At 51.2% G+C, this 13748-nt stretch overlaps 1 protein-coding gene across 6 annotated transcripts in view; it reads left to right on the top strand.

The window, feature by feature from the left end:
- MGRN1 (mahogunin ring finger 1) overlaps positions 1-11741 on the top strand; it is a 171339-nt gene extending 159598 nt beyond the window's left edge. For 2 of the 6 annotated variants that reach the window (XM_014602242.3, XM_014602243.3), the window contains 6 exons: positions 1376-1599; positions 4145-4268; positions 5397-5442; positions 6686-6793; positions 7974-8018; positions 9102-9129. In XM_014602242.3, coding sequence (XP_014457728.1) covers positions 1376-1599; positions 4145-4268; positions 5397-5442; positions 6686-6793; positions 7974-8014 — 543 coding nt within the window. In that variant the 3' untranslated portion in view covers positions 8015-8018; positions 9102-9129. Of the gene's footprint in view, positions 1-1375; positions 1600-4144; positions 4269-5396; positions 5443-6685; positions 6794-7973; positions 8019-9101; positions 9693-10997 lie in introns of those variants that run through there. The other 4 variants (XM_014602240.3, XM_014602228.3, XM_014602232.3 and 1 more) reach the window with 3 other exon arrangements.
- The last annotated feature ends 2007 nt before the right edge of the window (positions 11742-13748 follow it).

Raw genomic sequence — 13748 nt, 5'->3', positions numbered from 1 at the left:
GCTTAACTAGATTTACCGATACAAGAACCAGGAGACATGGGGATACACATACCTCAGGTGATGGGACAATGCGAGGATCCTTCGTTCATGTGAGGGGATGGCAATCACTGGTGAGTCCAGCCCACTTGGGTTTCCTTCCTGAGGGAAAAGGAGGAGAGGGGTCAGCAAACTGAGGATCCTTGTGTCGTCCCATCATCTGAGGTACATGTATCGCCTTTGGTTTGGCTTCCAGGCTGTCTCCCAGTCTTTGTACCAGTTAAGCTGCCATGCCTCTGCACAGCTTGCGCAAGCTTCTTCTCTCCAATGCATCCCCTCTCCAGGGTAACTGACCCTCTGGCCCAACTTGGGTTTTAACTTCTGGGTTTCCTCCCAAAACCAATAAGAATGCTCCCACGTTTCCCCACTGCTGGCGGTGCAAGAGGCAGTCAATGACACCTGGGATCCTGACGGCCTGTGCAGCCCCATTCTTTTAATTTGCCTTTCACATACAGGTAAGTTTTCTCCCTTCGACAGGTGTCAAGTGAAGCTCTCCTAACTGTAACAGGCACTGAGGTGCGTGCCCTGTTACACAGGCTTCTTTAATTTTTGGAATCCAGTCAGTTGAAGGGGAAAAACGGGGACTTGAAATGGTTCCATAGCTTGCACCTTTCCCCAGGTTCCTGCCAATGTATGTGGTTTTACAATTGTTTTCATAATTCTAAAAAAAACCAACACATTGCATGGAAAGACTCACCCAAACAGAGGGAACTGAGTGGGAGAAACAGTAGAAAGGACTGTCAGTGTACAAAGGAAAAAAATGGTAAGGCCTTATATCTGCTCTTGTTCTACTCTGCAAGGACCTTGGCTGCTGTCTAGAACAGTCATGTTCACAAAACTTCAAGACAGAAGGGATTTTCTTTTAAGCCAGAGTATCCCCTTAACCATTGAGGAAACCTAGAACTTGCTTTACACACAAGGCAGCATAGTTTGCAATAGCTCTGCAAGGCCCTGCTTTCTCTCAGTCCTCCCTGTGGAGCTCCTGCTTGGAACGGTTGCTGAAATGGCAGTAGAGGTGACAAGCACCATTCATAAAGGTGACAAGTTTCAGTCTCAGTGAGATGGTGACTTGGCTCTTTTCTGAGCACTGTTTTGGGAATTGATCTTGAACTTACTTGAAGTATACTGTAATTATCCTAACAGTGTGCAGCCATTCCAGGAGGGATGGCTGAGGCTTGCTTTGGAGTGGTTTCTGTGGTGATGGGCTGCCTTAGGAAGCAATGCAGGGGGGTCTTTAACAGTGCAGTGCCAGTGGGGTGTGGAACTATGTGGTGGCAGGGTTTACACTGTGTTTGGCTTGGGGGTGTGACCTAACATGCCCTATCTTTCTCACCTGCAGAATTCTGACAACATTCCTCCTGGATATGAGCCCATTTCCCTGCTGGAAGCTTTGAATGGCCTCCGTTCCATCTCACCATCCATTCCCTCAGCTCCTCTGTACGATGAAATCAACTACACCGGTGTGGTGGATGGGCTGCCCCCGTCTGGCCGACCTCTTGTTGGGATTGACAGAGCTGTGGAGAGTGGTCATCAAAAGAACAAACGAAGCAAGTCTCCAGATAGGTCAGCAAAGGAATAACTGAATCTATTCCTCCATAGGGCGCTTCCCAGCAAATTCCCTAACTGTTGTCTCCTCCATGGCTCAACTAGCCAAGCATAAGCCCATGTCTCTGTCTTCTCTGTCTCTCTGGTGATGGCACCAGTAACTCTGCTGCAGTGGGTGTGACAACAGCAGCTCCCTCTGCTGCCCATTGTATTGATTGTTGAAGAAACTGGGAGGGTTGGAGTGTCTCCTGCATGTTTCACTTTAACAGTGTTTGCAAGAGGTCTCATTTGGAGGTTGCATATTCCACTGAAGAAAGGTGAATCTTTAACTAGCAGATCTCTACTCCCAACTGTTAATTGGGCATTTGGCCTTAGGTGTTAACAGAACTCTAGAATTTTAAGCAAGCTGGGAAAACATTTCCTTCCAAGTTAACCAGGTCATTCTTGACTTGTTTTTTGCATATCATAAACTTACTAATTCTTGCATGTTCCCTGGAGTCTTTCTGGAGTAAAGGGGAGATGAGATCTGAATTTCTAGTATCAAATCCATGCCTTGTGAGGCTCTCTCTCTGTTCTGCAGGTGTAAAAAATGTGGCTCCTGCAGGGTGATATAGCAACACAAGGTTAGAGCAAGACCAAAGGAATTTGTTCCTGTCTGTCAGTGCTGTCCTCCAGCCACTCCTGACCTTTTCTCTACAGGCACAGGTTTTATCAGCTGCTAAAGAGAAATCTAGATCCCTGAATTCTGCACTCTTGTTCAGACAGAGAATTAAATGGGTCATGTCAGAAATGATTGGTTAGCATGTGGAAAGACTTACTTAGATGAGACAGCATGGATTTTACCTCCACTTTCTCTAGACTTTACTTAGACCAGCTTAGTCAAGCCATGTGGCATGTACACCAGCCTCTAGGCAGCCATGTTAGTTAACACCTTCGTTGCAAGTCTGGGAAAGTCCCAGTCGGGAAATTCCCAAACTCTGCCGAATTACAAACACTGTCTTCTGGGCCATCCTTGGGGAGGGCCTGTGTGACTCCCAAATGCTCTCTGCTATGGGACCCCGTACATAGACCTTAGATGACACTGTCTCCTCATTACTGCACCATGTTCTTGCTCACGTCCCTTATAAAGTGTTTCAAGACCTAGAGTTTAAAATCATTATAATATCATTTAAGCATTAATCCAGTTACATACTTCAAGAGTAAATAGCTACAAGTGTTTCTGTCTCTCTGCTGACTGCATAACACGATGATATGGGGAGTCCCTTTAGCTTTCTCTTGCCCAGTAGCCATCCATGAATATATTAAACTGGTGAGTGTTCTTCCTGGTTTCTTGCAGTTGCAGTTACTGCATCAGTGTCACCTGGCGCTGGTCAGACCATAGTTGGAATAAAGCGCGCAATTTTGGGCACCACACTTCAAGAGGGATGTGAATAACCTGGAGAGGGTCCAGAGAAGGGTCACACTTATGGTTAAGGGCTTGCAGGCCAAGCCCTATGAGGAGAGACTAGGGCACCTGGACCTCTTCAGCCTCCACAAGAGAAGGTTGAGAGGCAACCTTGTGGCTGCCTATAAGTTCATCACGGGGGCACAGAAGGGAATTGGTGAGGCTTTACTCACCAAGGCGCCCCCGGGGGTTACAAGAAATAATGGCCATAAGCTAGCAGAGAGCAGATTTAGACTGGACATTAGGAAGAACTTCTTCACAGTTAGAGTGGCAAAGATCTGGAATGGGCTCCCAAGGGTGCTCTCCCCTAACCTGGGGGTCTTCAAGAGGAGGTTAGATAGGCATCTAGCTGGGGTCATCTAAACCCAGCACTCTTTCCTGCCCATGCAGGGGGTCGGACTCGATGATCTATTGAGGTCCCTTCCGACCCTAACATCTATGAATCTCAGCATGATACTAGGAAACGCTAAGTCTGATGCAAAGGAATTGTGCTCCTGGCTACTGTTTAAAGTAGGCCTCTGTTTTTGTATCCCTGATTTTGCACCCTTAATGAACTGTTGAAGTAAATGATCATGATTCTTTGCTGACATTCATTTGTACATTTCTTGGCAGTTCGGTGCAGCAGTGGGATGGGTGTGGGAGAGCCAATTGGTGCAGGCCCCAAACGATCTAGCTGAAATGAAGATCCAGGTTGAAAGCAGTGCCATAAAATACATGCCAGCAAGGGGCTGAGAACTAGATGTGATGTTTCTTGAAATCCCAGATCCACATCCCAGTAGGATGTGTTCAGCCCATCATCCTTGAGTTAATGGAGTCGAATTCTATGCAGGTGACCACTGACAGGGGCTTCAGATAAAAACTTTGGAGCTGGGCGATAGGGCCCTCTGGGTGGGTGCCAAGCTCTTCTAGAACTCTCTGCGAGGGGCCATACATTACACTTCCCTCTTATCTGTGCACCACTTTACTGCTTGTCTCTGCCCTAGTGTGTGGCTCCAGTTTCTGTGGTACTGTATGTACCTGGTATCTGAGTCTCGTAGCTGGAAGGCACTTATGGGACCAGAACTTACTGTGCGTTGCAGCTTTTTGCAACTTGAATCTCTCTCTCATCTTCTTCCCCAGTACATTAAGATCTCCTTCATCTCCAATCCATGAAGAAGATGAGGAGAAGCTCTCAGAGGACTCCGACTCCCAGCCAGCACTGAGTGGTGCTGAGCTGGTTTTGAGAGAGGGCAGCTCTCCAGAAGTAAGTCCCCATTCCAAACTCTGCTGCAGGTGCCCTGGCAGCTTCCTGATCTGTGGGCTCAGAGCGACATATTAGGGCCGCTCTACTCTTCTATTTTTGGACCAGGGGAATGGCCTGGGCAAGTTGTGCATCAGGAAGTGTCTTCTGGAATCCCAGGACTTAGCCAGCTGCTTTGGATGAAACCTTTTAATACATGTATGCAAAGGGGACTGGAGTCAGTGTAGATGGGGACCTCCCAGAGAAGCACAGGACATTGCTCCTTTCCTCTGTTAACTCTACTGGGTCTCTGCCAACCTTCTCTTTGTGCCTTGACTTTCCCATGCTGCCTATGTAAGAAGGAGCCCTTCTTGTTACCTGATCATGGGAGTGATCAGAATGACTTAGCCCAGGGTTGCATAGTGCAACAAGCATTAATTGGAGAGGGTAAAGTCTGTTATTGTTTTAAACTCTCCTTCTATTCCCATTATCAAAGAACATTATTCTCATGGAACACTTCTACCAGAGTTGAAAGGCAGGAAAAGGCCCAGGGCACTGTGTGTGAGACCATTTAACACTGGTAATATTTGTAGTTTGTTGTGCAGTGCACCTCCTGGTTCTTAGCCCCTTAGTGAAATGTTTCCCAAGGTTTGTTCACAAACCCAGCTGGGCACGACCAGTGTCTCATGCTGTAGCCAATGCATATTAAGACTGACATTCATTCATAGCAAAAAAGCCTTTGTTCCCCATGCCCTAGCGCAAGAGAATCCAACAAAGGCCGAGTGCCATCAGCACTAGCAAAGGGGCTATGTTAGCTTCATCTTCCCTCCCCAGAAGTGGATACAGAGAACTTGGGAACGTGGGTGGGTATGCTGGGGACCCTACAGCATCTTTGATGTTGGGGAACCTCCAGGAGTTACTCCGCTGCTGCTGCTGCCAGAGGGATGTTTTCTGCCTAAGGAGACAGACACCCTTGTTTCCCAAGACAATGATGTGCTAATGTGGTTTTAATGCTGGGCACCCTGTATTATGGCATCATTTGTATCTAACTGATGTTAGGTACAGCTCTCCTGTGAGCAGTACTACAGGATACTGAATCCAAGGGCAAAGGAGTCTAGCATGCAGAGATAATTTTGCTCTTCCTTTTTACAGAGCATGACAGCTGAAGAAATTGAGGAGGCCTCATCTCTGCAGCAAGGTAAGCAGAGAGGAGTGTGAAGCTGGAAGCGACTGCCCCCAGAGGTCCTGGCTGTTTTGATTTATGCCTGGGCTTCTCCTGCTCTGTCTGCAAAGTGTTCCTCAGGGCTCCTAGGCCATCTCCTGGGAGTGTGTTCACCAGATTTACAGTCTCTAATGTGCAGGGATCCCTTTGCAGGGGAACAGTTTAGGATTTCCATTTTCCCTTGGAAAGAAGAGCTGGAAAATGGCAAAGCACCTGAAGTGCTCTAGCCTGTTATTTCTGCTCTCTGTGATGCTAGTGGGGATCATGTGCCCTCTAGTGCTAGTGCACAAACACAGCCGGAGCCTTCTATACATCAGAGAGCAGGGATTAGAATGACCTGACAGGCTTTCACAAAAGAAATGTGGTCTCTGCCAGAATCCTCAGTCTGGTGATTTTTACAAATGCTTCTACCAGGATTTTTTGTTCCTCAGATTCTGTTGTTAAAACAAGTATTCCAACGTGAGTTTTAAAACTGCTGGTCTCAGAGTAGAGAATGGCCATGTGTCCCTGTTTGGGGGCAGCCATGGGGGAATGGCTCCTGAATTCCCTTCCTGAGATAGTGTTTTGACCAGGACAGGCTGATGGGTGCAAAGCAGAGAGCCATGGCGTTTGCCCCCACTTAACTAGCACTGTCTCCTTGTTCCTGGCCTACACTATGGGGTTTCAGGGGGAGGAGATGCTGCTTGGTGGCACAGCTGCAAATACTGACCAACAATGGGCAGGAAAATCCAGAGTCAGTAAAAAAAACCCAAACCAAATGCCATGGACAATTTTGCAGCAGTATATAGCCTTTTTGCCCCAGGCTGCATAGTGATCAGCCTGAAGATGACTTCCTTTGAGGAGAGGAGTGAAGCATGTTGATGGTTTTCCCTACCAGCTAAGGCACTTTGTTCTCCCCCAGCAAATCATTCCCATTCCAGCACTGATATGCAATGTTCATTCAGCAGTAGCACAACTCTGGGCCCAGGGTGGAGATGCAGGCTGGGATCCCATTGAGAGGACTGGGCTGTCTCTCACTCTGGTGTTGTGACCAGTGCCCTTCCCAAAGGGCTCAGTGAGGGGAAGTTGCAATAAGAAAGTTTTCCCATATTCTAACCTTGCTGGCAGTGGTTTGTCCCTGGTGGGAGGAAGGGCAGAGCTCTACTGTCTGCCCCCCATCTGCTGCATGAGAGAAGCAGCCATGTTAGGACTGAGTTTTCCATGCTCCCTGCTGATTCAGGTAGCCACCCTCCCTCTGGTGAAGATGTCCTGCAGGAGAGCAGCTGCAGTGAGCACAGGAGCCTTACACAGTCTGAGAGTGACCTTCCAGTAGACGTGTACCTGCCAGGTAACTGCCCAGCCTTGAGGGGGTGCACTGCTGAGGGCTTTGTGCCATACATGTACTTGGGGCAGAGCCAACATGCCTGCAGCTTCTTGCCCTGGATCCTGTAGTCAGGTAGCTCCTTCCCAGTGAGCCTGGTCTTGTTAATTCAGCAAAGACAGGACTCTCCTCAGGCTCCTGCCCTCACATTCCCTTTGGTGGTACATGTCTAGCTGCTGTCCATAGGGTACCCTAGACATGGGAGGTTAGCACAACGGTAACTTGCCGTCTTCTGTCTCCCAATGCTGTCCCCTCCCCTTTTGGATCTCTTTTTCCCCTCGCCCTCTTGTTCTTCTCTTCCCATCCCCTCCCTTCTCTCCTTGCCACCCCTTCTCCTTTCTGCTCTTTGGGCTGCAGCCACTGCTAAAAGACATGATTACACATGTGATGGCAGTCTCCCCATGCCTGCCAGTGAGAAACCTCCCCTCTTCCTCCTGCAACCCACTTTTAGATCCATGGGTCAATACGACTAACACTGGCACGTCTGGTAGCCTATCTAATGATGGCCACATCCAATTGGACAGGTCATGATGTTCAGTCAGCTCCAGCTGTGTGACATGCCCTGAGGGGAAGAACTCAGCAGCAGGCCCTCATCATACCTACAGAAGTACATGGCAAGATATGCAGGCTCCTAGTATTATTGCTTGAGATCACACCAGTTGCCAAGGGAGGGGAAAGACCAGACCTACTTTGCTAAGGAGATGGAACAGTAGGCATTGCTGGCTGGCCAGCCAGGGGGCTGTGACATTGCCCCCTGGGCTCTCTTACTAGAGTGGGAGATCAGCCTTTAGGGCATGTATGGGCAGCAAGGAGGATGGAGACAGTATTCTGCCTGTTCTGCAGGCAGGGTCTGGGCTCCTGTCACTAGGATCCTCCAGCAGTGACTTGACTTCCATGGAAGGAGGTTGTTTCTTCATGATAGCCCGAGTGCTGCCCCCTCTCTCCTGTGGCCCTATAGAGTGCAGTTGGGGTGGGGCAGGGTTGTGCTGGTGGGCAGGGCTGTGTGGCACCCATGTACTGAGCTGCTCCCAGCTCAGCCCCAGAAACTTGTGCAGCCTATTTTCTCCTGTAGAGTTGCAGTCTGTTCTGAGCACTTCTCTAATGTCTCCTTCCTTCCTGTCTGCCTTCTCCCTCCTGTCTTGGGCAGCACTGGGTCCTGATTCCTGCTCTATTGGTATAGAGGAGTAAACTGGTACGTCTTCTCATTCTTTCTTATGCACCACTGTATTGTATGGGGCAGCAGGAGCCTTTTGGGGAGGGCAGATGTGCTGGCAGGGCTGGAGCCTGGTTGTCCCTTCACTCTACCCCACCAGTGTGTGCTGCTGTGATGGACACTTCATCCCACAGCAGCCCCAGAGCAGTGAGGTGAGCACATGTCAAGCCAGTTGTCCTGAATTCTGGAGCTCAGCTCAGCTCCCAGCACTGTAGTGGTTGCTCTTTCTAGGCTTGCTTGTGCCTCTGCCAAGTGCTCTAGCCAGCAGCAGCAGACCTGATCCCTTCGTCACGTCTCTGGGCTGGATCCCTGACAAGAAACATCCCTGGTTCCTGATTCCATCCCCAGGGCCAGTAACACCCCAGGGAAAAGCCACCATGCCCATAAGTGCAGAGCACCACTGTGCTCACAGTGTGTCCCTTCAGCCCCCTCACTGTCTCTCACTTTTTTGCCCAAGAGAGGGGTAAATTCAGACCGAGCTACAGGTCTCCGGGGAGCAGGAATCCTGTAGCAGGTCTTTGGGCATCATGTGTTCTAAACATTTCAGTAACACAGCAGAAAATATGCATCCAGGACACTGAGCTGACCACAGGTGCTTGGCACAGGCAATCTGATCCCAGGCATGTGCATACTTTGCTTGCTGTCAGGGCTGTGTGCAGAGCCCATGTCTGAGCACGTTCCCTTCTCTGCTCAGGTTCCTACTCCAGGGTCCCCTGCCTCCATGACCTGGGGGGGGTGGGGTGGAGGGATTAGTTGTAGAGACTGGAGTTGAAATCCTGTGAGAGCCCCACCCAGCCTACCACTCTCAACTTTGTTTCCCAGAAAGAGGGGGTTATTGTGCATCCAAACCCTGCCAGAGTCTTTGTGAGGAGTGTCCTGTTTGCAGATTGCTTTCCTCAGACCCCCAGAAAGTAGCTGTGCCCATGTGCCCCCTCCAGCCCTTTTGACGTGCAGAGCACCACTTACCCTGAACTGTCCCTTGTGGCCAGGAAGCAGCAGTGACTGCAGTGAGGGTAAGCCTTTAGTCTGGACTGTAACTTTTCTGTCACTCCCTTCATTCAGGGTCATCTGATTTCACTACCAAGACCCTTCCAAGCCATGGCGCGAACAGTCCCACTCAGCCCCTCCTCTTCAACCAGACACGTCTGCACCTGGAAGATGAGCAAAGCCTTCCCTGAGACTGTCTGGTCATCTCTGCCCAGGCTACCAGGATCCAAGACTACACACATGAATTCTTCTCTCCCTGTAGCTTTGGGGAGAGCTGCCCTGCTCCAGCTCAGAGCAGTGCACCTAGGCAATGCTCTGATCCTGGCTTCAGTGTGCTAAACCAACGTGCAAGTGCTGTGAGACTTGAAGGCTAGTGTCTCCCCTCTGTCCAGCATCTGGCAGCCTCAGGATCCTAGTACCCACTTTCCTGGGGATCAGAAGATCCCCTCACAGACTGTCACACAACATTTGCACAGATCGGGTTTTTAAGGACATGCATGGTTAAAGTACATCCCCATTTTGATGATCATGGCACCATTCCCCCATAGCGGAGCTGGGTTGGGGTTGGTGTTGGTTTTTATGTTGGGGAGGGGGGTGGGTTTGGGATGAAACGCAGTAAATGAAGGACAGTACCTGTATATTTTGTACACACGCTGACTGAGCACAGCCTTTTGCTGTCACTGTTTCCTTTGTATATAGCTCAGCTGCGGCACTGGCATACCTAAAATCAGCTCTCTCCCATCTCTGTGATGCAACAGGACAGCACCTCCTCCCTTACGCTCTGATCTCTGCTTCCATCTGGCTTCCACTCTTGCCCAAACCAAGCTGTACTCCCCAGCAAAAGTGGGTTAGCTTCTCCTCCAGGGGCTTCTGCCCCTTCTCTGTGCCTTCCCAGGGAATGGTCTGGGAATGTGGTGGCAGGCTTAAGGCCCCCTGACTGCCTTGCAGCTAATGCTTGCTCCCTGGGGCTCACGTGGAAGGACCTGAAAGACTGGGCTTCTACCTCCTGTTCAGAGGCACAGGCTTAGGCTGTGCTGCTAAGGATGTGATGCCCACCCCTCTGGAAACCTGCTCCTGGTCAGTCTGTCCTGGCCAGCTGTAAGCAAGATTCCAGCCTTTGCAGGACGATGACCTGGCCCAGAATCCCCAGGTAGCACAGCATGGAGCTCCCCTCACACCCTGCTACTTGTCCCAGAGCTTGTCCTCCCAGGGTTACAGCTGATGCTAGCCTGAGCAAGTGCCCAGCCCTGCAGCCAGCTTGTCACTTAGGGACCACATGGGGATGTGCTGGGCTGAAGGAGAGGGGTCAGAGTTAGCAATTAATTGAGGGAGTCCCCAGGGCAAGGTCAGCACCTGCTACGTTCTGCCAGACTGAAACTAGGTGCTGTGCTGAAATTAGGGACGGTAATCTTTGAGCTCTTCAAACATAAATCTCAGCTGCTACAGACCCCTGGGCTCTTCTGCACAATGTCCTGACCAGTGCCAAAGCTCTGGACTGGACAGTTGTGCCAAACCCACAGTGAGTGGTAATGGGTTCCTGGGGCCCAGTGCAAGGGGTGCTGGAGTCACTGGCTCCAGTGAGAAGACCCGAGAGTCCCCTAGTGCAGGATGAGGAGCCTGGTTCTTGGTCCTGGGCTGTATGGGGCCAGCGCCTGGGCCAGAGGAGTGGAACCCTCTGCTATGGACTCTGCTGGGAGGAGACCCAGGAGTGAGTGATGAGCCATGGCTCACAGGCCCTGGCTGCTTATACATGTCCCTACCCTTCTCATGTGTCCATCTCTGCTGCCTCAGGCTGTGGCAGGGGGTTCTTTACATACAGGACACTGATAGCCTCAGTTTGTCCTCAGGCCACACAGTGGGTTGCCACAATAGGGTGCTGTTGCTGGGCAGAGCCTGGGTTGGACCCCAAGAGCAGGCTCCCATTAGACATGTGGTGATGGAGTTGGAATGACCCTGCCTTGTTGTGTATAGGAGGGCAGGGTGCCTTGGCCTGCACAAACCAGCACCACAGAGACACCAGGCCTGACTGCCTCACTCGCAGGGGATTCCTGTCACCGCTGGATCACAGCAAGTCACTCTGATGCAGTGGGAGATCAGCCCCAAGCCTTCATGGATGAGTAGTGAGGTTCCATTGCTCCTCCCTCCCAAAGTATGTGGAGCCTTCCTGCCTGCCACAGCCCAGGAGATGGAGGATTCCAGGCCACAGTCTGAGCCAGAGGGGCTTGGGGGACTGAGGCCATCACAGCCTGCAGGGTGAGGGAGCCCCTGCACTAGAGGCAGCCTAGTGTGGATTGCAGCTGGGCCTCTGCATTTCCCCAGTTCGTGTGCCAGTGTCGCAGCCTTGTTTGTGCCCTTGCACCCACAATGATCATGTTGCTCAGTGCCGTGGCCTTGCCGTGTGCCTTGTCCCTGCTTTCTGTGCTGTGGGGAGCTTCCCTGCACCTGGTGTTGGCCCAGCTGTGTTCTAGGGGTGCTGTGGGAGCAAGGGCAGCCTCAGGTCTCCCCTTGCCCATATCAGTCCTGTGGACATGGCCACTGCTTGCTGCCTCCTCTGTGTCTCAGCACCTTCCTTCCCAGTGAGATGGTGCCAGGGCTGCCCCTCTGAGCTGGAGCACAGAGCTGCCCATCTCCACAGTGACAGAGGGTTGCTGCAGGCTTCTGCCAGCCAGGATCCTGTTATTTCTATATTTATAGTAATAAATCCATGCAGCCATACACTCTGTTGTGCTTTCATTGGGTGTTCTCTAGTGTCATACAAAGCAGGCAGCCCGTCACATCCACGGAACACTACTCAGAGCACCTTGTGCCTTTGAGACTCACAAAACAAATGCCCCACAGAGGTGCCAGCACAACAGGGAATCCTCACTGTGCTAGCCACAGGGCACTGGCACCACCTTCCCTGGCAGTAAGGGCAGAATCCTGGTGCCACTGGGAACCAGAGAGCAGCCTAGTTCCTCACTGCAGTATCCTGGATGCCAGGACCCAAGTTGTCTTTGTATTTCCAGAGTCCCTGTTGCACGTCAGAGTCTGTGCACACAATACTGCCCATCCCCCATGTATTGGAGCCAAACACTAGCTCCTGCCTCAGTTTCTCTCTGCCACCTCCCAGTGCCTTTCTGTCATGTCTCTGGGTTGGCACTAGTGTGATGGCAGGCCTGGCCACCAGGGGGCACAGTGTCTGCATGCATTAAAGGCTACTGGACTGGCTTATTCCAGTGGGGGAAGCTCTGGGTTTGCCCTGTTGACAGGCAGTGAGGTGTAGAGCTCAAGAAGTGCTTCTTTAAGGTGATCAGACCCTGGAATATGGCATCAGGACTGACATCTGGAAGCTGTGGTTTGTGGGCATTTGGCCCTGCCCAGCCAGCGCTGTCCTATACAGAGCTGGCAGGACCATGGTCTTTCAGAGGGCAGGCAGGCTACTTGGCCAGTGCATACACGTAATGGACTCTGTTCATGCACTCAAGGCTTGGGAACAAGCCAAGCCCCAGTGGTTCCAAAATGTTGGCTTTGTGCTGGGATCTGGGACATGCTATATCTCCCTCTGAACCTGGAGGTCTGTGTTTGCTTCAAGAGCAGCGCAGAATCTCACAGCAGCAGCTCCAATGCTATCTGCCCATGCCTTGTCTTGGATTGGGTGGGCAAACATCTCTGTTCTTTGGATTCAAGGTCAGACTGGTGCTTAGAGCAGGGCTAGTATGAGAAAAAACAATTGCTTCATTAAAAACAGAGCCAGCTGGGACTAGTTGGTTCTCTGTGGAGTAGGGTCACTGCACAGGGGATAAACATGCTCGGTGCATGGCCCAGACGCCCTGCTGAGGCAGAATTGGGACCTGAGATGAGGCACACTCAGTGCATGGCACTAGCACACCAGTGCTGATGCAACAGGAGGAGGGGCAGGTAGAACAGTTCATGAATCTTGGACATAGTGTCTTAGGCTGGGTTCATCTCATGAATAGGATGCAGCACTTGGCGAGCACATTTCCCTGGGGTGAAGGGGCTCCCTGCTCCTTTCCTGGCATCCCAGGCTGCAGATGGTGTGCAGAAACCTGTCCTGCTAGGTCCAAACTAGGAGCGGGCACTTGGCCCTTTCCTATCTTCTGATTTCTTTAGCCTCTCCATGTTTCTGAGGCAAAGAAGCCAGAACCCATATACAAGCAGAGGAGAGCTCATAATAATGGAAGGTGAGGGGATGAATGGAGGGGCAGGAGAGGCTGGAGCAATGTTGTGTCACAACAGTGGGAGATCCTGGGGGTCAGGGAGGTGGGAGGGAATGTGGTGGGCTAGAGAACCAAGAGAGAATATGAAGCCTGGTGGAAACACTGCCTCTTTGAGCATCCACTGTGGAGCGAGAGTCATAGCACAGACTCAAGTCTCCAGTCTTTCTACAACCTCTTGCAAGGAAGAGCTTGTCCACCAGGCTCCTTCCCCTAGTACAGTGATTCTCAACCAGGGTGCTGTAGTGCCTTGGGATGCTGTGTGGTCCTTTGAAAGGTGCAGCAAGATGTGAGCAGGTAAACAGATGAGTCCTGGGTCAGGCTTGTCCCTGCCTAGCCATTCCCTTGCCCCACTGCCTGGCCCCTCTGCAGAGGCCCTGTAATACATAAATTAGTGTTTGGAATGGGTTGCCTTGAGCCCAGCAAGGATGAGAACTGCTGCCCTAGTCATCACATCCCATTAGCACCCCAGGTGCCTGCTGGTATCTCCCACAACTCCTTGGGAGGA

Source organism: Alligator mississippiensis, chromosome 13 (genome assembly GCF_030867095.1).
Source record: "Alligator mississippiensis isolate rAllMis1 chromosome 13, rAllMis1, whole genome shotgun sequence".
NCBI lineage: Eukaryota > Metazoa > Chordata > Crocodylia > Alligatoridae > Alligator > Alligator mississippiensis.
Note: the sequence above shows the minus strand (reverse complement) of the source record. Positions and strands in the feature narration are given on the sequence as shown.